Raw genomic sequence first — 23,157 nt, 5'->3', positions numbered from 1 at the left:
AGCCCTTTTTTTATATTTGGAGACAAAGTCTTGCTAAGTTGCTAAGTTTGCTAAGGGCCTTGCTAAGAGGCTGAGGCTGTCTTTGAACTTGAGTTCCTCCTGCCTCAGCCTCCCAAGTCTTTGGGATTACAGGCACGAGTCACTGCACCCTGCTTACACTCATATCCTTAATCCTCTTTCCTGCTACCCTTTCCTCAGACTTATTATTTCTAACATACTGTTTAACTCACCTACTTTGTTATTACTTATTTTCTGTAGCCTACCACCATCAGCATCCGTGTTCTTTTTCTATTTAATTCACCAATACATCTCAAGCATGTAAAATAGTGCTTATCCCATAGTAGATATTTTGGGGAAAATAGGCTTACATCAAAAAATACAACCAAATGCAAAGAAATAGGGGTAAAACAGGGATTCTGTTTTAAAGTCTAAAACATCCAGCAATGCCCATGACTTAAAATAATCAGTGTTGTTTTACTTGTTTGTTTTAATATAATTTGGATCATAGAAAGAACAGTGGGGTAAACAGTGGTTTACCTCTAAAAGACTTCTATCAATGGTTTTCATTCTTTATCATCTGTAGAATAAAGGTTTGTGGGGGAAAATATGACAAGACAATGAACAAGAATAAAAAAACCTTAATTGAAAGCATTGCAGAGAATGGTAACAGTTAGGTTCATTTAATAGAAGTGAAAGGAGAAAGTAAAATTATTTTTAAATGAGTAAATTAAGAGAAGATAAAAACAGTCCCCATCTAAAGGAACAGATTAAAATGGAAACCAAGAAGCAATAATGAGTTTTATATAAACATGTGATCCATTTAGTTAACTTGGACACAGATGTCCTTTCTTGGTACACCACTAATCTATTTGATAATGCTCACTGTGTAATACTTTTTGGAATAAAAAGCTATTAATTTTTGTTATTTGGGGCTGAATTTCATGTTGTGTTTACCCTGTACACGTCTATCCAATTAATCATATCAAAATTTTATATTATTTATGCAAGTACTGGGAGAATTACTTGTGGTTTACATCCTTCTGAGGAGCCAATCCTACATATGAGGTATTTTAAACTATTAATTTATAACATCACTGCCATCTGTTGGAGCTGATCAGAATTAGTTTTTAAAGTCATTTCAAGAATGAATAGTTTAGTGTTTTAAATTTTCCTTTACCAATGTTACTAAATTTGGCCATTAGTAAACTATGACAGGATTAGAAAATGGCAGGATATTTTTCAAAAGATGCAATTATTTTAGAAAATAAGATGCAATGAATAAAATAAAAATATAAAAAGTAACAGCGACAATCCTTTTGAAACTTACAGATATGTAAGTGAAAACTGGTTTTGCTATAAGTAAATGTATAACTAAGACTCCACTGATTATACATAATAAATGTGTTAGATCATACTAACCCTAATTCTTCATACTTATTCTATGTTATCTCCCTGAAGAACTAGGTGATTTCCTTAAATCTTAGAGACCATTTTATCTCCATTTCCTTGTTTATTATTTTTTGTACTCTTTCTTGACTTTCCACGATAGCAGTGACCCAAGAAAGTTCTAAATGGTAGCATATATAGTGGCTACTTAAAAAAAAAAATGATTGATTGATTGCTGGGTCACTGCCAAGCCTCCATAATACGGGAGACAAAGAGCTCTTCTCTAGGGACTGTCCTGCCATCGTGTGACCTATGGCCAGGACCACACAAAAGAAATGATGACATGAGTAAGGAGTATACCCCAACGGGGCTCAAGAAATCGATAGAATGCCCCTAAATTATATGGATGTGTGTTTGAGTGCTTTGGAAATTTTTGAATGTCTTCATTGTAAATGAATGTCCTTATCATACATGGATGATCTGTTATTTCTTATCATCAGTATTAAAAATTCTCTTTACTGACATAGAAATAAAGACTAAAGAGTTTTCATGCCCACTAGACTTATTCATGGAGTATCATGCCTATGAAAGCCATATAGCTTACAGAAAAAATGTAAATAGTATCCCACATTCAGAACTTTATATGGTATTTCAGAAGTCAGAACCTCATATAGTGCATCAGGAAAAGCCAGTGCCACACTCACAGTGACCAAACTCTTGAACGGTCACCAGTATTGATGGGGAGGACAGGGTCTTAAGAGATCACTACCCATTGTGTGTACAGAGAGCACTTGCCAAGCCCCCACCCATTCTCGCCCCTTTAAATAAAGGAAGGAAATATATTTGTGTATTTGTTTTTCATGATTTATTTATTTATTTTTTTAACTTGTAGATTTTATACCAATGCTTATTCCTTAGACTTGCCCACATTTTACTGTGGAATGAGAACTGTGAGGCAGAACCAATGAAGGCCACTTTGAAGGAAAGGGGGGGAAAAAGCTCTCTCAAAGTTGGCAAAACACTAAGTTTCTCTTCTCCCTCTCCATCCGTTTGCAGGAAAGGGTGATACAAATCCCTTTGAAATGGCTAAATATGGGTACTACCACCCTTTGAAAAATAAATTTTAACTCCCGGTGCCTAGATCATTCCTCTGGGCCAACACTCGGGTTCACTTAGAACAAATAACCTTGTTAGTTGGAGTACTTTCTATTAAGGCAACATTGACCACAGAAAAAATACGCGAAAAGTGCAAACTCATATTATAGACCTGATGTATAGGTTGGACCTGATGCTAAAGATGTGCAGTTATTGTCTTTGTCGCCCAGGATATTTCCTAAGAAAGACGCTTTCCGCAGAGCTCAGGTTTTCCTGGCTTGCGCAGCAAGAGGAACCGCGTCTTCATAGTGACCCCTAGTGGCCGTTCTGGGGGAAGTTGGGGGAGGGGCAAGAAGCAATGGCAGGGTCGCTGTATCTCAATGAAACTCACACCGATTTAATTTGAGACACTATGATGATAATATTTTAATACACTATTAAAACATTGTGATCTGGGAAACATTTCATTGTGATGCTTTTCAAGAGATGCTGCTGCTAATTTTTTATTTAATAGATGTTTTGTGTTTGTGTTTGTTCTTTCTAAGGTAGAGCCATTTCAAAATATTTTGACACTTTTGTTGTACGGGTAGATGAATATCTGCTGTGCTATATGACCACATAAGACAAATATAATATATTCGAACCACATTAATAAATCTAATTGCTATCATAGTTTCCCTAGAGTTGATATTTGCTATTGATTCTATATAATAGAAAAGATAATTTGATTAAAATTCTTATTAACATAACTGTTATAAAATTAGAGATCCTTTGAATTAGTGTGATCACAATGTGTCTTGTCACATAAAGAGAGCTAGTTTTAGGAGGTTCCATTTGTACAAAGAATGATTGAACTTTTTTATTAAGAATGAGACTCCAAATAATTTAAAGTGTTATTTAATACTTTAAAAGTCCTTTGGAATTTTAGTGATAAAATAGATGAAAACCATCTTCATATTAATCTTGTGTTACTCTATCATTATTTCCATTCAACTTTACTGCGGATGCTTTTCATTTCTACTCCTTAGAAACTAGATTCCTCTCTGATAGTCTCGTTATTACATTGATTATATTTGATTGAAAACAAACAATGATTTCAAAAACATGCAAAATGAAAATATGAACTTTGCAATAAACAGTTGACTCCATATCCCCATTTGGGGTCAGGTGATTCCTCCTAAACCTTGACAAATAGTTAGCATTTGATTAATTTCTAGCTTTGTGAGGCTCGGAAAATCTCATAAAATGTTCAATTAGAAAATCATCTGTGTGATTTTTATAATCTACAGAACAAAGACTGATATCTGCATACCATCATTTTAAAGTTCCTGGTACTTTCGGGTTTAATTTCTAGCATTACTGATTTTCAGAGGAAATGATCAGTTTGGATATCTTATATTGTGTGATCCTCTCACTTTTAATTGGAAGCATACTTGAGCATATGTACATTTATTTTTATTCACCCTTAACATGTGTGTGTTGGGGGTGGGGTCAGTAGGAAGGGAACCTAGGGCCTCATGCATGCTAGGCAAGTATTCTATTACTGAGTGTTCTACCACAGGCCAGCAGTCCTGTTTCTGTGTTTTTTTTTTTTTCCTGAAAACACTGTGCTTGTTAATATCTAAGCAATTGATAAATATAAAATGATAATGGATTGAAAGTCAGAAGACCGTGTTTTTAATCCCGTGTCTGTTTATTAACTTGCTTCATGAACAAATTTTAATCTGTCTGAATTTCATATTTCTTGTTATTAAATAAAAACCTCCAAAGGAACCTAGATTATTACCCCACTATTTTGTGCATCTAAATGATTTCCCACAATGCAGCATTGGATTCTAGAACTCAGCTTCCAATAGGGGTGGAGGGGATCCCTGTCTGTGGCTTTTTCACTGTGTCTCAGATTCACCTACTAACGTAAATGTCTTTTGTAATCAGTTCACCATTCTCTGGGGGTTCTTCATGTGCTAGGCTGCTCTAGCTGTAGGAGCACAGTAGGGAAGGGGACAAATGTTCCATGAAGCTGATTTCATCAAGCTTACATTTTAGTCAGGGAGAGACAATACACAGGTCACTCTCAATGGTAATTTCAGAAGTGATAGCAGTATAAATAAAATAAAGCAGCACAGTGTCATAAAAAGGGACATGAAAGGGTCTTGAAAGAGGTCTTAGGGAATGACATGGAGCTGGTGAAGAAAGCACTCTCTGAAGAAAGATATTTGAGCTGATGAGAATAAGCCAGTCCTGGGCCAGGGATATAGCTCAGTGCTAAAGATTTTTTATTTTCTGTCAAACTAGCATATTCGCATCCTTATTATTTAGTTAAGAAAATCAACAACATGGTATCTCTCATTTCTTTGGGATTGTGTCTTTTGCCATCTATAGATAATGGGTAAATAAGCTGCAGAGGACACTGAATATGAATATCCTAAACTCTGACCACAATTCCTATTTTATTAGGAGACAAGTCATCCATGAGAAGTAAAGAGAGTTGTTTTTCCTGATGGCAGGTAGTTAATTACTGGCAGGGCAATCTAGCTTTTGAAACCAAGGGGAGCATGTAGGGAAATGAAGAATTGTGATTGAACAGATAGGTCAATAAAGACTCCGTGTTACTCCATGTAAGGAAATTACATTTGATTTCCCCAGACTTTGATTGACTGCCTCAGAATCAGTAACAAAAACACCTGTGCTATTTTTGGAAGGACCAGGTTAACAAGACTATTCTCTTTGTGGTTCTTTTGGAGAAGCCACAATGTCAGAGGAGGTGAAACATAAAAGAGCATTCTGGAAGTCTCAAATCATTACTGCTAAGGCCCATCGATATATGTAAAATAGCATTTTTTTTTTTTTGTACTTGGGAGCCCAGGGGTACTTCATCATTGAGCTACGCCCCCAGCCCTTTTTCATTTTTTTTTTCTTTTTTGAGACAGGATCTCCCTAAAATGCCTAGGCTGCCTTGAGCTTGTGATACTCCTGACTAACCCTCCTAAATATCTGGGATTACAGACAAGCACCAGGGGATTTCACATATTTCTTAGGGGTTTTGTTTGTTTGTTGTGCATTTTTCTTATTTTGCTATAGAAGTCAAAACAGTTTTGACTGGGGTTATATTTTACTTTAATAATTATATGTTATTTTAAAACCCTTCATTTAAAGCATTTACCTGCAGTTAATTGTGATTCTCTCCCTTAATAGTAAAAAGAAAAAAAAAAGACCAAAAAAACTTCTTTAAATAATATTTCTTTAAAAAGGGGGAAATTCTCTTGGCCAGTTTTGTCAATCCTGGAGTTGAGCCAGAGTTTGAGGGCACACATCCCACCATTCTGAAGCTCTGGGGCTACAGTCAGGTGATGGCTGCTTTGGGTCCTGAAAGTGACCAATTTAGCAAACATACCCCACTTCTCGGATCTTTGCCTTTGTTGAAAAGCTGGCAGGAACAAGAGTCAGGAATCCTGTTCTCCGCATTCCAAATATGGAGGTGCCAACCAGGAGACCTGCTTATCACATTAGACAGGGTTCAACCACTGCTGATTTACTGTCAGCCAGCAAGGCTTAAAAATGCCACCTCTGAATTGCCGCTACACATGCACCTCTCCTGACCACCTGCAGCACAGTCTTGCCGCCAATATGTCTTCCTCAGTGTGACAAAACTCTCAGAGACATATGAAAAGTCATGCTGGTGGGAATGGTTGTAATCACTGTTAACAAACAAGGTTCTTACTGCCAATATTACCATCTGTTCCATCGGGTTCCACATATTACCCTGTATGTGGGCTCTGTTAAACAGATTTCCATACTACTCAAGGTCACCCTTGATTCACGTAACCAGCCTTTACAGATGGGTCGCATGTGAACCTCAAACTGCCGCAAAGATCCAGTTCCAAGAGGTACCAAATGGTGTCATCTGATGACACCCTCAGAGTCAACAATGTTTGCAAAGTCAAAAAAGAGGCATTCCTCGATATGTGAATTAAATATATTCCTAAGATCCACAGTACAAACTTTCATTTATGGAACTTCACTTAAAAATTACCCAAAATTACTGGAGAAGCATTAAGGATGGGGAAGAAATGAACCAGTTTCAAGGACAGCTGTAAGTGATAAAAGTGGAGATCCTGATTTTGTTGGATCATATTCTTTCTTGTGAACTTAAAGCTGAGCAAAGCACCTTTCCCCCTCACTCCTCTTTAACGCATGCAGAGGTTTTTCTTCACTCACCTTGAGTTAATTTAGGTCAATTAAAGTATTTTGATCTTCTCAGAACTAGAGATAAGACTCAAATATTGTCTCTAAGAAGTACTACCAGATGTAGGCAAAGCACAGAGGAAGGAGTAATTGACGAAAAGGGTCAGTGATGGTTATGGGCAGCTGCAGAGAAAGGGAGCATTACACAGGAACTGAAGAGGGAACTAAATAGAGTTCTTCAGGCAGAAGTGCAGGAGGGATAGGGAAGGGTATTTCAGACAAAGGGAACACAAGCGCAAAGACAGCCACGAAATAGCACAGTATATTTCAGTGAGCAATTGACTCACTGACTCATTTGTGTAATTGAATTTCTCCTCAGTAGCCATTCTGTGATTTTTTATTTTTTATTTTTTTGGTACCAGGGATTGAACTCAGGTTTGCCTAACCACTGAGCAACATCCCAGCCCTTATTTTTTATTTTAAGACAGGGTCTCATTAAGTTGCTTAGGTTCTCAATAATATGCTGAGGCTGGCTTTGAACTTGTGATCCTCCTGCCTCAGCCTCCCAAGCTGCTGGGATTATAGGCATGCACCACCACACTCAGCTGTAAATGTTTTTTCATTGTGGGGCTTTGGGATGTGAAAGACTGCTTAATTCTAAACCATAACAAATGCAGTAAAATACTATTTTTAAATTGTTACCTTTCTCTGATTATGGACATTTATGCCAAACTTTTTTTTTTTTTGGTAAGGTACTAGGGATTCAACCCTTTAGCACTTTATCACTGAGTAGACTCCCAGTCCTTTTTATCTTTCATTTTGAAACAGGGTCTCACTAAGTTATTGAGGGTGTCACTAAATTGCTGAGGCTGGCTTTGAATTTGCAATCCTCTTGCCTCAGCTTCCCCAAATTGCTGGGATTACAGGTGTGCACCCCACTGTGCCCCTCGTTAAAATATAATTTTTTAAACAAAAAGAAAAGTTCACATTTAGTAAACAAAGGCACTGAGCTCACCTTTAAAAAGAGACCAGTTTGGGGATCAAGTAATGTTTCCATGGCCAGGCACCATGATGCATACCCACAATTCCAGCAACTCCGGGGGCTGAGGTAAGAAGACCGCAAGTTCAAGGCCAGCCTCAGTAACTAAGTGAGAACCTCAGCAATTTAAGTGAGAATGTATCTCAAAATAAAAAAAAATGAAAAGGGTGAGGATGCAGCTCAGTGGTAAAACACCCCTATAACCAAGAAAGGAAAAAAGAAAAAGAGAAGAAAAAAGTAATCCCTTGGGAGAGACATTTATATTAGACTATGAAAGTTGAATGGGAATTATCCAGTGGGAAGAGGATATCAGGAAGTGGGAAAAGCACATGGGAGTACTCTGAAGTGAGAAAGAGCCCAGTATATTGAAAGTCTCTGTGGAGGCCATATGATATATTTGGGGTTTATCCTGAGGGATGGGAAACCTTGAGTGTTTTAAGTAGAGAAGCAATATAATTACATTTATGATTTTAAAAGATTGCTTTAGCTGTCAGATGGAGAAAGGACCAGGGTGAGGATGAGATTATAGGTGCTCCTCAACTTACAATGAGTGTTCCTATAAATCCATTGTAAGCTGAAAGCATCTAAGTCCAAAATGTATTTAATACACTAACTTTCTGTGCACTGTAGCTTAGCAACACAGCATCCTGTAGCTACCAGTTGTTTACTCTGATGATCACTTGGCTGACTGGGAGCTATGGCTCATGGGTGATACTCAGCATAGTGAGAGAGTACCTTACAGCACATTACTGACCTGGTAAAACATGCAAATGCATGGTTTCTATTGAATGTACATTGCTTTCACAACATTGTCAAGTTGAAAAATCATAAATTGTAAGTCAGGGACAGTCTACTTATATCAACCCACAAAAGAGGCTGTTGGATTAAATTTGGTAGAATGATGGACTGAGGAGTGAGATTTGAGAAATAATGGAAGAGGAAAGTAGTTAGGACCCGTAATACATTGGATATACACGACATGTCAAACTTCATCTTTGTTTACGTGTCACATGATGTAAACAGATGTTTTTATACATTCCTAGGTTTGCTTTTTAGGTTTGTTTTCAATTTACATTTTAAACTCTTACTGGATTAAACTTCAATTGGATGGAGACTAATGATAGTAAATATCAGAAAATATTTTAAAATTATTTGCGGTGGCATATGGCCCTATAATTCTGGATTTTATAGCAAAGCTGTTTGACTCCTGTCCCATTCATTTGGATAATACTATACTACTTAGGAAACTGGAATATGCTTTTAAAATGTGACAGTCTTCAGCCTGTTTCCCTATTAGAGGCAGAGAAAAATAAAATGATGCCTTTGGCTTAAGAGAAACAAAATTAACGCAGTTGTTTTTGGTAAAAAGTACAAGTTCTGTACTTTTTTATGAATGAAATTAGTTTTCTTAAGTAAGAATAATAGTTTAATTTTCTACAATAAGTTAATTTCAGGTGTTCTTTTTAGACTTAGAGCTGAACATACCAAATGAGGGACAGATAATGTGCAGATAATGCCGGTGGTTCTTCCCAGATGTGAAGGCAGGATTTGTCTTCCTGTGCTGGTTTTTATGTCAATGTAATAAAAGCTATCTTCCCTGTGTACTAGAATCTCTGGGTTTTTAAACAGCTAGATTTTTATGTACTTCCCTTTACTGCCTCCATAAAGAGCAAAGAAAAGAGCAGAATGCAGAGATATGGAGCAATGCAAAATGTGTCTTCATGCAGGAGAAGGAAGCCAAAAGCAACGCAGAAGGCTGAGAAATCTGTCACACCTGATAGAAATTCCTATATTTGACCCAGTAATTCTTAGTTTCTTGGTTTCAAGAGAAACTAAATGATGGGGTGTGATCCTATGTACTCCTTGAATTTTTTAAAATCTCTTGGATGCACATAAAAGACAAAGCCTTTGAGGACTTATTTGGTATGCATGTTCTTAAAATACTTCTGGCTTCTATCACAGAAGCCGTTGAAATACCTCCATTGTGTGCTCTTTCTGAACTTGCCAAGATGTTTTAAAAAGTGAACATTGTCAAAGAGAAAAAAAAAAAAAACCTGTCTCTTGATAAAGGAATCATGCATTTTGACCAAGGCATGTTTATGATAATTAAAAAATATAAAGTATATGATTTAAGGGACTGATTGCATTGGATTCCTGAAAAGTTACTAAAAAGGGAAAGAAAATGATTTCTGAACATATTTAAGCATATATTAGTTAGAAAATATGCTGAATTTAAGATCCCAGGGGCTGGGGGTATATCTCAGTGATAAAGCATACGCTGAGCATGTTCGAGGCCCTAGATTTGATTCCCAGCAACAACAATGGTCTTGCTATAAGTATTTAAAATTCAATGTTTTAACATATATAATTTGGAAAAAAAATGTAAAAAATGAGAAGTTTCTGGTAAACTAAAAAATTAGAAACTCCAAATTTTTCCTTATTCATAAGACCAAATGACCACCATGTCAATTAATAATAGGAGAGAGAATTAAAAGTGAAACTATCTTAATGAGTGTTTATTTTATCCCCTGGGAAAGGAAACTGAATGCTAGCCCTTGGGCTATCATAGTGAGATGCAGGGCCTTCCAACATTTTATACAAAACAAGTAAACATGGGCTATATAACAGTCAGACAAAGTTTAATTTTAAGAAACATCTTCCCAGAGAAAGAAAAGAAGATATCACAAGAACAGTTAACTGTACACTAAGGCCTGGAGAAATGGAACTAGGCTTTGCTGAACCTTGGGATCAGTACGGTGTGTTTGATGGAATTGGGCTGATGGACTGGAATACGTAAGCCAGAGTGGGAAGTGGCCCTTCAGAGCCAACACCAATGGAGCCCGTCATTCTCCAGGGCTGCCTTCCCAGCCCATGGCATTCCTGTCCAACCCTGTTGTCCAGCTTCCTTCCACACCAGTTTGTGCCAGAATCACAGCCTCCCTTCACCATGGGCTAGCAGTCTCTTTACCAAGATCTTAATTGTCATTGGCTCTCATAGGGACAATTGTCATAACTTCTGTTTTTGAGGTCTCCAAGCCTCACAATCAGACAATTTAAGTGACAGTGCCAAATTAAATGCATCAGAATGCAGGGTGGTGGCTTAAATCATGTAGTTGGTTATCATGTGATCTTAAATGGAAAAAAAAAATGTGTAAAATATAAACTTAAAAGAGTTGTTCATATTATTGGAATCTCAATTTTTTTATGATCTTGATGATCTCTATTAACACAATGATTAAAGTGGATTTTTAACACGTGATTCTGGGTCCTCATCTAAAACCAGGATGCTCTGTATATCTTATTGTTTGAACAGCTCGATCTCATTGCTTGAACATCATCTATTTAAAGCAATTCCAAATATTAAAGAATCTAATTAAGTGGTCTCCCACTCATTAAATACTCTAATTTTCATTTTCACTCTTTTGTGAGATTTTTAAATGATTAAAATGTAGAGACCATAGAAAATACCATGTTCTTAAAAGAGGTTTTCTCATTGTGAAAAGAATGTTAAGATATTAATAGCTAACTGTAGCCCTTGGAATAGGAAATTTAAAAATTAAATGTACCTGCATTCCTAAAATTATCTGTAGCAACATCATGATTTGGATCTTTGACATTCAATCTGTAAAATCAAAATTCCTATGTAAAAAATTTGCTGGTTTCAACCATTTTAGCCTCTGCCTACAAATAACACTCTCATTTCAAGAAATGGAAGATGAGCTAAAGAATTTTAATTTAAATCAGGAGTTTCCATGTTCCCTTATTTTCCCTATTTAAAGTTTTGTTTTTCCTAACAGAAAGAGTCTAATATATTTTCTTTGAACAGAATTTATTGAGGGAAAAAACAAGTTATAATAGAGCTCCTTTCGAAGTAATATGCATACTTTTTTCCTATGACCAAAACCTGTGGAAATAGAAAAAAAAAAAAGGATTATTTTAATTCATTCACACCTGAAATTTTCCCAGACTCCGCTTACCACCGCACCTAATTCTGGGTTCATCGCATGACAAATTAATTTCTAAAATCGTCATTTCTGTGTGCATTTGCTGTATAAGCTTTGTTGAATGCTCCAAAGATTCATTTTTTGAACTCAGATGAATCACAGTCGTTTCTCCCTCATTTACTCAGTGCTGCTGCTGAAGCCGACGGTATCGATCCACTGATAAGCATCCTGTCTAGCAAACGAGACGGAGCCATTGCCAACGCCGCCACCGTGTTAACCAACATGGCCATGCAGGAGCCCCTGCGCGCCAGCATCCAGGGCCGCGACATCATGCACGCCCTCCTGGGCCCGCTGCGCTCTGACAACCCGGTGGTGCAGAGCAAAGCCGCGCTCACGGTGGCTGCCACCGCGTGCGACGTGGAGGCTCGGACAGGGGTGAGACTTTTCCCAGCATTCATTCTGGTTTTCCTGCTCAGTACCTATTAGTGGATGCATTTGAAACATTTTCAGGTACGCGAACATTTCCGTGATTTAAGTCCTTTCATAACTGGAACACCACAATGAAAAAACAAGTTGGCATTTTGTGCAGTTTAGGGGTTGGTTGGTTGGTTTTTCTAAGCAGTGCTGAGCAATGAACTGAGGGCCTTGCACACTCTAGGCAGGCGCTCACAAGTGGGCATTTTTAAGCAAAGAAGGTGAGCAAATCCTAGCAACCCAGCAATTCTGTTTCTATGTGAGATTTCTAAAGGAATCTCTCACCTCTGCGTACCAGGAAGCATTATTTATAATATCTAAACAACTGGAAACAAATCATTTGTCCTAGTGTTAAGAGAACAGATGAATAAATTATGGTGTATTCACAAAATTGACTCTCATGAAGGTCAAAATGAAATGAACCACAGCTTGACATCAGCAGGAATGAATTCCATCAACCTTACGCTGAATAAAGACAAGTTGTAGAGAACAATACTTATGCTTCCAATGCAGCATTCAAAAATATGCAAAGCTAAGCTTTATGTTGTTTAGGCATCCAAATATATAAGTTAAAATGATAAAGATAAGCAAGGTAATAATTAATCCCAAATTCAAGAAGATGGTTGCTCTGGGGAGATTTAGGGAGTGGATTCGATTGGGAGAAACACACAAGGGTTCAAGATCATTGAACTGCACCATGGTAGACAAACAAGACTGCCTTTTATTAGGATTATTTAAATTACACATGTGATTATATTCTGGTGTTTCTTTTGTACATCATAAACTTTAAACATAGAAGTTTCTTTTTTGAAAGCTGATCATATAAAAATCTTGGTGCTTATGGTGATACTAGTATATCTTTACTAAAACTTGATATAAACTTACAAATATCCTTTTTCTCTCAATTTTCTCCTTTTGAAATGTGTCACCATTGAACTTATTCAAACACCCAAGGACTTTGTTCCTCTTCCCCAATAAAAATAACAAAAGTTAACATTTATTGAGCACCTACTCTGTGCCAGGCTCTGTGCTAAGCATTCAAGACTTGCTTGAAATAGGCATGTTTGCAATCCAGTTTACAGATGAGGAAGAGGAGGTTTAGAGAAATAAGATGCACAAAGCAGAGTTGGTAAGTGACATGAGAACACACCCAAGTCCAGAGCCCAAGTTGATACTCATGCTCTCCTACTCATTTTTCTTTTGTTTCTTAGATATCTATTCTATCTCCTTCCCTTTTTCCTGTTACTCATCCATTCAGGTATCCACCAGATATTTATTTGTCAAGTACTACATGCCAGGCAATTCTGCTAGGCACTGGGAACACAGTGTTAAACTCAAGTGTCATGGCCACATTTTCCTGCATGAGTTTGCAGAGCAGTCGGTCTAGTTCCTGAAAGATTGCGGAAGGCTCTTTACTGCTTTTGCTCCTCATACCTCCTCCAGACCAATCTGTGACCAATATGTGACCTTCATCACACCATTACAAGTCTCCCGTGGCTTTCCACTGCCACATAGTAAGGGTTAAGCAGCTTAGTGTTACATTCGAGGGCCCTGGATGATCCTCACCTGCCTACCTATTCAGCCCAAACTCCAGCTTTTCCCAGGTGGGACTCTACACCCCAGAAATACCACACTGTTTGTTGTTCTATCAGAACATGCCATTCTCTCACTTATACCTCCTTGATTTGACTGCATGGAAAGCTAGTCTCCCTGTGATCCATCTGATAGATTCCTCTTTCTCTTTCAAAAGGCAGCTCAGGGGCTGGGGAGGTAATTATGTGGGAGAGTGATTGCCTAGCATGCATGAGGCCCTGGGTTGGATCCCCAGAAGCACAAAAATAAATAAATAAATAAACAAAGAAACAGCTTAACTGTCCTATCCTCCATGAGGCCTTATTTTAGTTTTCAAAGTTGAGTTCATCATCCTCTGTGCTTCCATTACACCCCACACATCACTTCCTTTTCATCCCTTTTGCACTTTATGGTTCTTTCGAGAAGGACTATAGGCTCTTTGAGGTTTTGAAGAAGGGAACTGAGTTTTTTCTTCCCTGTGTCCATGTCATTAACATATACCTGGTACATACTGTAGTCTTAGTAGATAATTGTTCAATGAATGAGAGCATGAGTGAACAGAGGAATTAATAAATGAAGGAGGTATTTACCAAGGGAACACATGGAGTTTAATAACTATCTTGTGTTTTACCCAGAAACAAAGATGTTCAGAAATTTGACTTGCTAAGCATAGGGAGCTAAAAGAACTTTTCTGAGCTATCCAAGTTACGTTTGCTAATGTGAAAGTCTTGCCAGAGTCTGAGTTTGAGACAAGAATAACTGAAAGTGGAACATGGTCCACGAGGGCTCTCAACTTTGGATACTGTCTTTGGTACTAATATTTGATAGAATATTATTTTGATCCTTCAGGCTCCTATAATACAGTATTGCATTTTATTTATTTATTTGTGTGTTTATTTATTTTTTGTGTGATACTGGATTGAACCCATGGCCTTGTGCATGCAACGCAAGTACTCTACCAACTGAGCTGTATCCCTAGTCCCAGTATTGAATTTTAGACCTGAGACAACAGCTCTGTCAGATCTTTTTGTTTTCCTGATTAGAACAATTTTACACATTAGTAATTTATTTTAATAAAGTAATTAATGTAGCTCCTTCAAATTCTTTTCTTGTTCTTTTTCTTCTCTACTTCTTAAAGAAATAGAGAAATTGTGCAGATAGCACTGGTGGGTCCTTTTCTAAGAATTGCTTCAATATTGCTTTGGCCACACTGCTGCGACTGTGCTGGTGACTGTGTCCAGTGTGTGGGTGCTGCTTGCCCACATTGATTGCTTCTAATCCAGCCTTGGGATTGTATTAGTTTCCTGTTGCTGCTATAACAAATTATCACCACTTAGTAGCTTAAAGCAATAAAAAGCTATTATCTTACACTTTGGAAGGTCACAAATCCAAAAATGGGTCTTATAAGCCAAAATCAAATTGTTAACAGGACTGTTTTCCCTCTGGAGGCTTTAGGGGAAAGTCCATTTCCTTACCCTTTCCAGCTCCTCGAGTCACCTGCATTGTTTGGTTTGTATTCCCCTCATCTATCTGCACAGCATATCACTGCAATCTCAGCTTCTATCACAGTTTTTACTGCTTTGGCACTCCTGTCTCCTCTTTGGAAGGATCCTGGTATTCATATTGGGCCCACTGGATAATCCAGGATAATCTCCATCTCAAAATCCTTAGTTTTATTCCATGTACCAAGGAATAAGCACACCATTGTGGGGGGACCGTCTACCATAGGACCAAGTGAAGATTCAGTGTTCAGGAGCAGAGTACCTCAGCACAGAGCATCTCTTGTGTAGGCAGGCAGTGAGAAGACAGACTCCTTCCCCACCGCCCCCTTACCACATGCCATCATGCTGAGTTCCTTCTGTGGGGGTCTCTTCTTATAGAAACTGGGCTCCTGTCTATAAAGGTTTATAATTGATTTTCCCCTAAATTTAATAACTCTAAATAGAGACACATTTTTAGATCATAAAAACCTTTAACAGCTGGGCATGGTGGCCTACACCTGTAATCCCAGCAGCTCAGGAGGCTGAGGCAAGAGGATTGTGAGTTCAAAGCCAGCCTCAGCCACAGTGAGGCACTATGCGACTCTGTGAGACCCTGTCTCTAAATAAACTACAAAATAGGACTGGGGACGTGGCTCAGTGGTAGAGGGCCCGGGAAAAAAAAAAAAAAAACTTTAACAATCAAACAATGAGGTTTTTTTGTTTGTTTGTTTTTAAGCATGAATGTTTATATTCTTAATGTGTAAAATTTTGGTTTCTGCTTTTAGTTAAGAAATTGTGGTGGACTGGAACCCCTGGTGGAGCTCCTGTATTCCAAGAATGACGAGGTGAGAAGGCATGCCAGTTGGGCTGTGATGGTCTGTGCCAGTGAGGAGCCAATGGCGGTGGAGTTATGCCGGCTCGGGTGAGTGGATGCCATCTCAAGTCTCCGGCTCAGATGAGGAGCTGAAGATGGGAAGCACTGTCTAGAGGCAGGCGTCCTTCCCCATCGCTCCCCGTCAGCTGCCCCACTGCCCTTTACCCAGCCAGCTTCATTATTTCCTTTCTCACTTCTCCATCTTGATACATGTTTCTCTTTCACTTTCCTCTGCTGTTGCCAAACCCAATCTATTTGTCTCTCAATTTTAAGACTAAAATAAAATAGGCAGGCCATGATATCATCTCAGTCTTTCTTCCCCAGCCATCCAATCCTTTTTTTTAATTATTTTTTTTTTTTACCAGAATTATCTAATTAACCTACCTGGCCTAATCTGTTCTTCTTACAAACAGCAGGTGAATTTAGTTGCCCTTAGCATAGCAGCAAATAGGGTTTTACAATTACTCTACTAATTCCTAACCATTTTTATTCTTTGTATATATTGCCTGGTTAGCTGAAAAGGTTGGGGTCCAATACTAGTTTTGTTTTAAATAGACAATGATTCTTGTTTTCCCCCTAAAAGTGTTTGTGTTAGCTAGCTTTCTATTACCACAACAAATGCCTGAAATGAATCAACTTACAAAGAGGAAAGGTTTGTTGGGCTCACTGTGTTGGAGGTTTCAGTCCATGATCAGTTGGCCTTGTTACTTTAGGGCCGGTGGCATCCTAGCAGGAAGTAAGTGACAGAGGATGGGACTGGGGTTCCAATATCCCCTGCAAAGGCATGCCCCCATGATCTAACTTCCTCCTACTAGATCCACTCTGAAAGGTTCTACCACCTTCCAAGAGCACCAAAGACTGGAAACCAAGCCTTCAACACACGAGCTTCTGGAAGACACTTAACCCAAACCACAATAGTTTTGTTTTGTTTTGTTTTCACAACCATTTGAATATGAGTCACTACCTGGCATAAATGTTCTCCAAAAGGGTTGATTTGTCTTCATAATTTTGTCAGTATTACGTTATCTAGAAGGATCGGGGAGGCATTCAGCTTTGCATGTCAATTCCTTCAGGACCTTAAGCATGTAAGTGAGAGAGCTCAAGGTTGGATTGCTCCTAGAAAGCAAATAATGTCTTTTGCTTTTATTGACAGGGCTATAGATATCCTTGAAGAAATTAATCTATCGGTGAGACGAAAAAATAAATTCAGTGAGGCAGCTTATAACAAACTGCTCAACAATAATCTCTCTCTGAAATATAGCCAGACTGGCTGTTTATTGTCAAATAACATAATTAGTGATGGATTCTATGATTATGGTCGGGTAAGTGACAGCACTTATTTGTGTTTTAGTATGCAGAGTAATAATTTTTCCTTTAATCATGATGCCGTTACATGGCCATTTTATGAGCACCAAATATAATTCATATTTTTAGAGACAGAAATTTGAAAATCAGCATATTATCCTTAACTTTGGTTATAAGATTTCACATTTTTAAACAGATTTAGCCAGAATCTAATTATAGTTTAATCATCTTGCAAATGCCAGTCTCAAATGTCAGATAAGCTACAAAAGGGTCATTTTAAGTTTTGGTTCTATTACTTCTTGTGCTTAGTGAATAAAAATATGTTTTTCATTTCAGTAATTAGACTCTGATTGAAACTAACCAAATTCTAGTACTAGACTTTAAAATGTAGAAGAATATTATCTTACTTAATTGCATTTATTGATGGAATTTCAAAAAAATATACAGTATAATTCAGCATTATATTGAGAAAAACAGAAAGAAAAATTAATATCTTGAGGACTTTTTGATGTGGCTGCTTAAGTTGAAATTTCTTTTTTTAAAAAACTTTACACCAAAGGCAATAAGAGGCGTGGAGAAAACTTTAGAACCTTGCAAAACTGAGAAAACAACATGATTTAAAGACTTCAAAAAATTTAAGCATTACCTAAAGTCCCTGAGGTCAGGTAGAGCCTCTGCAAGAGGAAAAATGACAAAGGGAGGAAAACCACAGAGGAGCGAGAAAGCTAGTGGGGGCAGAGCTCAGAAAGTCCCATCACGTGTGTACTTCCTGAGGCCCTGGGGGAACTCGGAAGAACAAAAGCCATATGCTTTGGTGGGCAGGTGCAGGAATTCAGAACTGGACTGAGCAAGGCTGGAAGCAGAAGCCTTCTTGGACCAATTGGGTTCAAAGAAGCAGAGAATACAGGACCATAAAAGATAGCTGAGCTGTATTTGCAAGGGAGGTCTCAACTATGGCAGTAGAGAATGTGAGAAATTTTGAATAATGAAAAACAACTAGTCTAAAACTTTACTCTGGCTCCTCCTCCAGCACCACCACCATACCCTTTAACACCCTGTGACACACATACCCAGTGCAAAAGCCACAAGGGGTAAACATCCTTGACAGGACAAGGTGAGAGAAGAGTACCAACTCAATCAGAGAGATAAAGGGCTGCCAAAGACCATCAGAAGGACTTGGGTTTTAATCTGAATGAAGTGGGAAACTGGCGAGGATCTGGGGCAGAAGAAGGATGGGGTCTGTCTTCTTTTAAAAAGATCACTTTGCCTTATTCTAAAAGGATCATGAAAAATATCTTGGATGAGAACAGGATCTAACCATCAGTTAACTGGAAAGAGATCTCAGAGCTCAGAAGTTGATCCTAGACCATCCTCTTCTACCTGGCTGATAAAAATTGCCTGTCTAAGGCTTTGTTTACAACAGTAAATTCTCTCTGAGGCATATAGATGGATTGTGAACTCGGATACTTTCAGGAGCTAAGAAATAGCTAAGACAGTAAAGGTTGTGAGGAACTGGAGGGAGGTACGCCACCCAAAGGCAAGAATGCCCACAGCGTCAGTTCCCAGTTCTCTCTCTCTCTCTCTCTCTCTCTCTTTTCTCTCTCTCTCTCTCTCTCTCTCTCTTTCTCTCTCTCTAACACCATGTTATCCTCAAGGCCTTATAAACCATGAAATGCCTTGCAAATATAACATATTGTTAATATATGAGAGAAAGAGAGAAAGAGGGAGAGGGAGATACACACACACACACATAGATATGACGTGTATGTAAATGAATTAAACAAACTGTCAAGAATATAGTCCATCAAAATTTATTTTAAAAAATACTGACTCATACAGAGAATACTTTTCAATTCTTGAACTATCTTACAGATAAATCCTGGCACTAAACTTTTGCCATTGAAGGAGCTCTGCTTTCAAGAACCAAGTGATCAACGAGCTGTACTCTTAATCAACAGTAAAGCTTCTGATAAGTGAGTCTTTGGGTGGGGGCAGGGGTGCAGGAAAACACATTTTTTTTGGTTTTTTGTTTGTCAGCATGTGAATATGTGAAGATTACCAGCATGGTATCTTTCTTTCTCTTCTCCTGTATCTAACACTACCATTGAAAACAAACAGTGGTCCATAAAGTCACAGCCAGACACTGAATAACCAGCCTCCATTACCAGTGCAACCTGTTCTCTGCTCTTTTCCTTTGACACCATGTTATCCTCAATTTCCAGTGGATTTCTGAAGTCAGGATTCTCCCTCCTGGAGTAACTGCAGAAAGGGTAGATAGGAGTCAACCAAGATGAGTTCTGTTTATGAGTCTCTAGAACTGTGTACTTGAGTGTAACAACCCAGCATTTTTCTTTGAAATAAGAAGTAAATGATAGAACTAAAAAAATCAAAGCTCAACATTTTTTAAAGTGATCACATATATCTATATAGCTAATATAGTACCAAGGTGTTACATTTTATATAAATATTTCCTGTTCTGGTGTGTAAATGCTTTGTGATATTTTTTGTGTCTTAATCTCTCCTTTATGCTTTTAAAATAGTATGTTCCTGTTAAAAGTCTGCTCCAAATATGGCTTTCAGAAAGAAATCTGTTCTTTTGACAATACTGACAAATTATTTTAATTCATAAATAATTTCAAATGTGGGCTTGGATTGTGGCTCAGTGGTAGAGCGTTTGCCTGGCATATGTGAGGCACTGGGTTTGAGTTCTCAGCACCACATACAAATAAAATAAATAAAACAAAAATTTAAGAAAATAATTTCAAATGTGTCAAATTTTAGTTCTCCACCTCCATCTATGGATGATAAATCATCAGATGTTGGCTATGGACGAAGTATTTCTTCTTCATCTTCTTTAAGAAGAGGAAGTAGAGAAAAGACCAAGTAAGAAAATGATGTTTTATTTATACTCAAATAACTCTCCCCTTAATCTGGAAGTGAAATTTTTTTTAGATTTTGACAACATGATTCTGCTTCTTCTTACAGTAATATAATTGCATAATTGCTTTTTAAATTGCTGTAGCAAAGATCTCTGAAATAGGAGCTGGGAGATTTGGGCTTTCCCCTTTTGACTGCTGTTGACCCTGCAGTATGTGGAATGACATGAGTCAGTTCTGTGAGCAGGTCTGGCTTCCTTAGCTGTGGAGGGAATGATGTGTAGCCCCTGCTTCCTAATGGCAAAAAGAATCAAATCAAAAGGGGAAAGGCCTTATAAACCATGAAATGCCTCGCAAATATAACATATTGTTATTTTCTGAATGATTATAATTGTTTGCGATATTTTCCAAATGACTCAAAAAAAAAAAAAAACCCAAAAAATTATTAGTTTTCGTATTAGTACTGGATTTGGATCTCCCACAGAAGAAAGAACAGAGCCTGCTTCTGGAAGAAACACTGTTGCTAGCAAAAGTGCTACGAAAGAAAAAGGACCCAGGTAGGAAATGTGTCATTCTATCTTCTCATTATAAACACTCCTGGCTTTTCTTTTCTTTTTTTTTTTTTTCCTCTCAGTGCTGGGGACCAAACCCAAGGCCCTGGGCATGCTAGGCAACTGCTTGAACACTGAGCTCACCCCCCAGCCTCAGAGGTGGCTTTTCACAGGAGGTTTTAGGGTCTGGTGGCGTGCTCAGTGGTAGAGCGCTTGTCTAGCATGTGAGCCCAAGACCCTGGATTCCATCCCCAATACCATGGAAAACCAAAACAGGAAGGTTTATTTCTGAAATGGGTATGTTGAAGGAGACAAGACTCCTGAGATATAATTAAAAATAATCTTTATTTTTCCCCCTCCCTGTTTCTTTAAAATTTACCCAGAGAGAATTTCCTCTAACTTCAGCTGAGAGTTTAGGTCACTGTGATCACTGAAAAGAACTATAAGGTCCCACAGTCACTTGAACTCAAAAATGAAAACAGGAACTGCAGGTTCTGGCCACCTTGTAAGTCCAGCCCTGAGTATTGGTTGACCTGCCCAGCACATTCCTGCCTCCCCAGGCCCACTTTGGCCTCCAGCTTGCCCTGGCCTTTCACTCCCCTTGTGGTCAGGAGTCTTGACCCTTTAAGGCAGAAGCATCCAGAAGAGGGAAATAGGACAATGCTCTCACTTGATTGGAACAATTAATGTGACTTTGGGCCTTTTTTTTTTTTTTTTTTTTTTCCTTTTGGTACTAGGGATTGAACTCAGAGGTGCTAAATCATTGAGCCACATCCCCAGCCCTTTTTATTTTTTATTTTGAGACAGGGTCTCACTAACTTGCTGGGGCCTCTCTAAATTGCTCAGACTGATCTCAAACTTGCCATCCTCCTGCTTCAGCCTCCCAAGTCTCCAGAATTAACAGGTGTGGGACATTTCTATAAGATTTTTTTTCCCATTTTACATTTTTTTTCATTTTTTAAAATTTTAATTTGTTATATATGACAGCAGAATGCATTACAATTCATATTACACATATAGATCACAATTTTTCATATCTCTGTTTGTACCCAAAGTAGAGTCATACCATTCGTGTCTTCTTACATGTACTTAGGATAATGATGTCCACCTCATTCCACCGTCTTTCCTACACCCATGTCCTTCCCCTCCCTCCCCTTTTCCCCTTTGCCCTACCTTGAGTTCATCTAATCCTCCCATGCCCCCACCACCACCACATTATGAATCAGCAGCCTTAAATCAGAGAAAACAATCGGCATTGTTTTTTGGGGGATTGGCTAACTTCACTCAGCATTATATTCTCTAACTTCATTTACCTGCAAATGCCATGATTTTATTCTCTTTTAATGTTGAATAGTATTCCATTTTGTATACATACCACAATTTCTTTATCCATTCATCTACCAAAGGGCATCCAGGTTGGTTCCAGAGTTTAGCTATTGTGAATTGTGCTGCCATAAACATTGATGTGGCTGTGTCCCTGCAGTATGCTGTTTTTAAGTCCTTTTGGTAGAGACCAAGGAGTGGGATAGCTGGGTCAAATGGTGATTCCATTCCCAGTTTTCCAAGGATTCTCCATACTGCTTTCCATATTGGCTGCACCAAATTGTAGTCCCACCAGCATTGTATGAGTGTACCTTTTCCCCCCACATCTTCGACAACACTTATTGTTGTTTGAATTCTTAATAGCTGCCATTCTGTCTGAAGTGAGATGAAATCTTAGAGTAGTTTTGATTTGCATTTCTCTAATTGCTAGCAATGATGAACATTTTTCATATATTTATTGACTGATTGTATATCTTCTTCTGATAGTGTCCAGTTTCTTGGCCCATTTATCGATTGGGTTATTTGTTTGTTTGTTTGCTTGCTTGCTTTTTGATGTTAAGGTTTTTGAATGTTTTATATATCCTAGAGATTAGTGCTCTAGCTGACATGTGTGTGGTAAAAATTTGTTCCTAAATTGTAGGCTCTCTATTCACCTCACTGATTGTTTCTTTTGCTGAGAAGAAGCTTTTTAGTTTCAATTCATCTGATTTAATTGATTCTTGATATTAATTCTTGTGTTATAGGAGTCTTATTAAGGAAGTTGGGGCCTAATCCAACATGATGGAGATTTGGGCCTAATTTTTCTTTTTTTATTTCTTCAGTCATTTATTCAACTAACATTTACTGATCCCCAGCTATGTGCCAGAGACTGTGCTCTGGGTTTTTTTTTGTTTTTTTTTTTTTTTTTAATTTTTTATTGTGGATTGTTCAAAACATTACAAATTTCTTGACATATCATATTCCACACTTTGATTCAAGTGGGTTATGAACTCCCACCTTCACCCCATACACAGATTGCAGAATCACATCAGTTACACATCCATTGATTTACA

The 23,157-nt window shown here is 38.0% G+C and overlaps 1 protein-coding gene across 4 annotated transcripts in view; it reads left to right on the top strand.

Annotated features, from left to right (window-relative positions):
* Positions 1-23,157, top strand: part of Armc3 (armadillo repeat containing 3) — a 101,103-nt gene that overhangs the window by 48,168 nt on the left and 29,778 nt on the right. For all 4 annotated transcript variants that reach the window (XM_048812709.1, XM_015495252.2, XM_048812710.1 and 1 more), the window contains 6 exons: positions 11,835-12,084; positions 15,962-16,098; positions 17,204-17,372; positions 19,228-19,328; positions 20,137-20,238; positions 20,681-20,788. In XM_048812709.1, coding sequence (XP_048668666.1) covers positions 11,835-12,084; positions 15,962-16,098; positions 17,204-17,372; positions 19,228-19,328; positions 20,137-20,238; positions 20,681-20,788 — 867 coding nt within the window. The remainder of the gene's footprint in view (positions 1-11,834; positions 12,085-15,961; positions 16,099-17,203; positions 17,373-19,227; positions 19,329-20,136; positions 20,239-20,680; positions 20,789-23,157) is intronic.

Source organism: Marmota marmota, unplaced genomic scaffold (assembly GCF_001458135.2).
Source record: "Marmota marmota marmota unplaced genomic scaffold, marMar, whole genome shotgun sequence".
NCBI classification, from domain to species: Eukaryota; Metazoa; Chordata; class Mammalia; order Rodentia; family Sciuridae; genus Marmota; species Marmota marmota.
The sequence above is the reverse complement of the archived record's forward strand: the minus strand, read 5'-3'. Positions and strand labels throughout refer to the sequence as shown.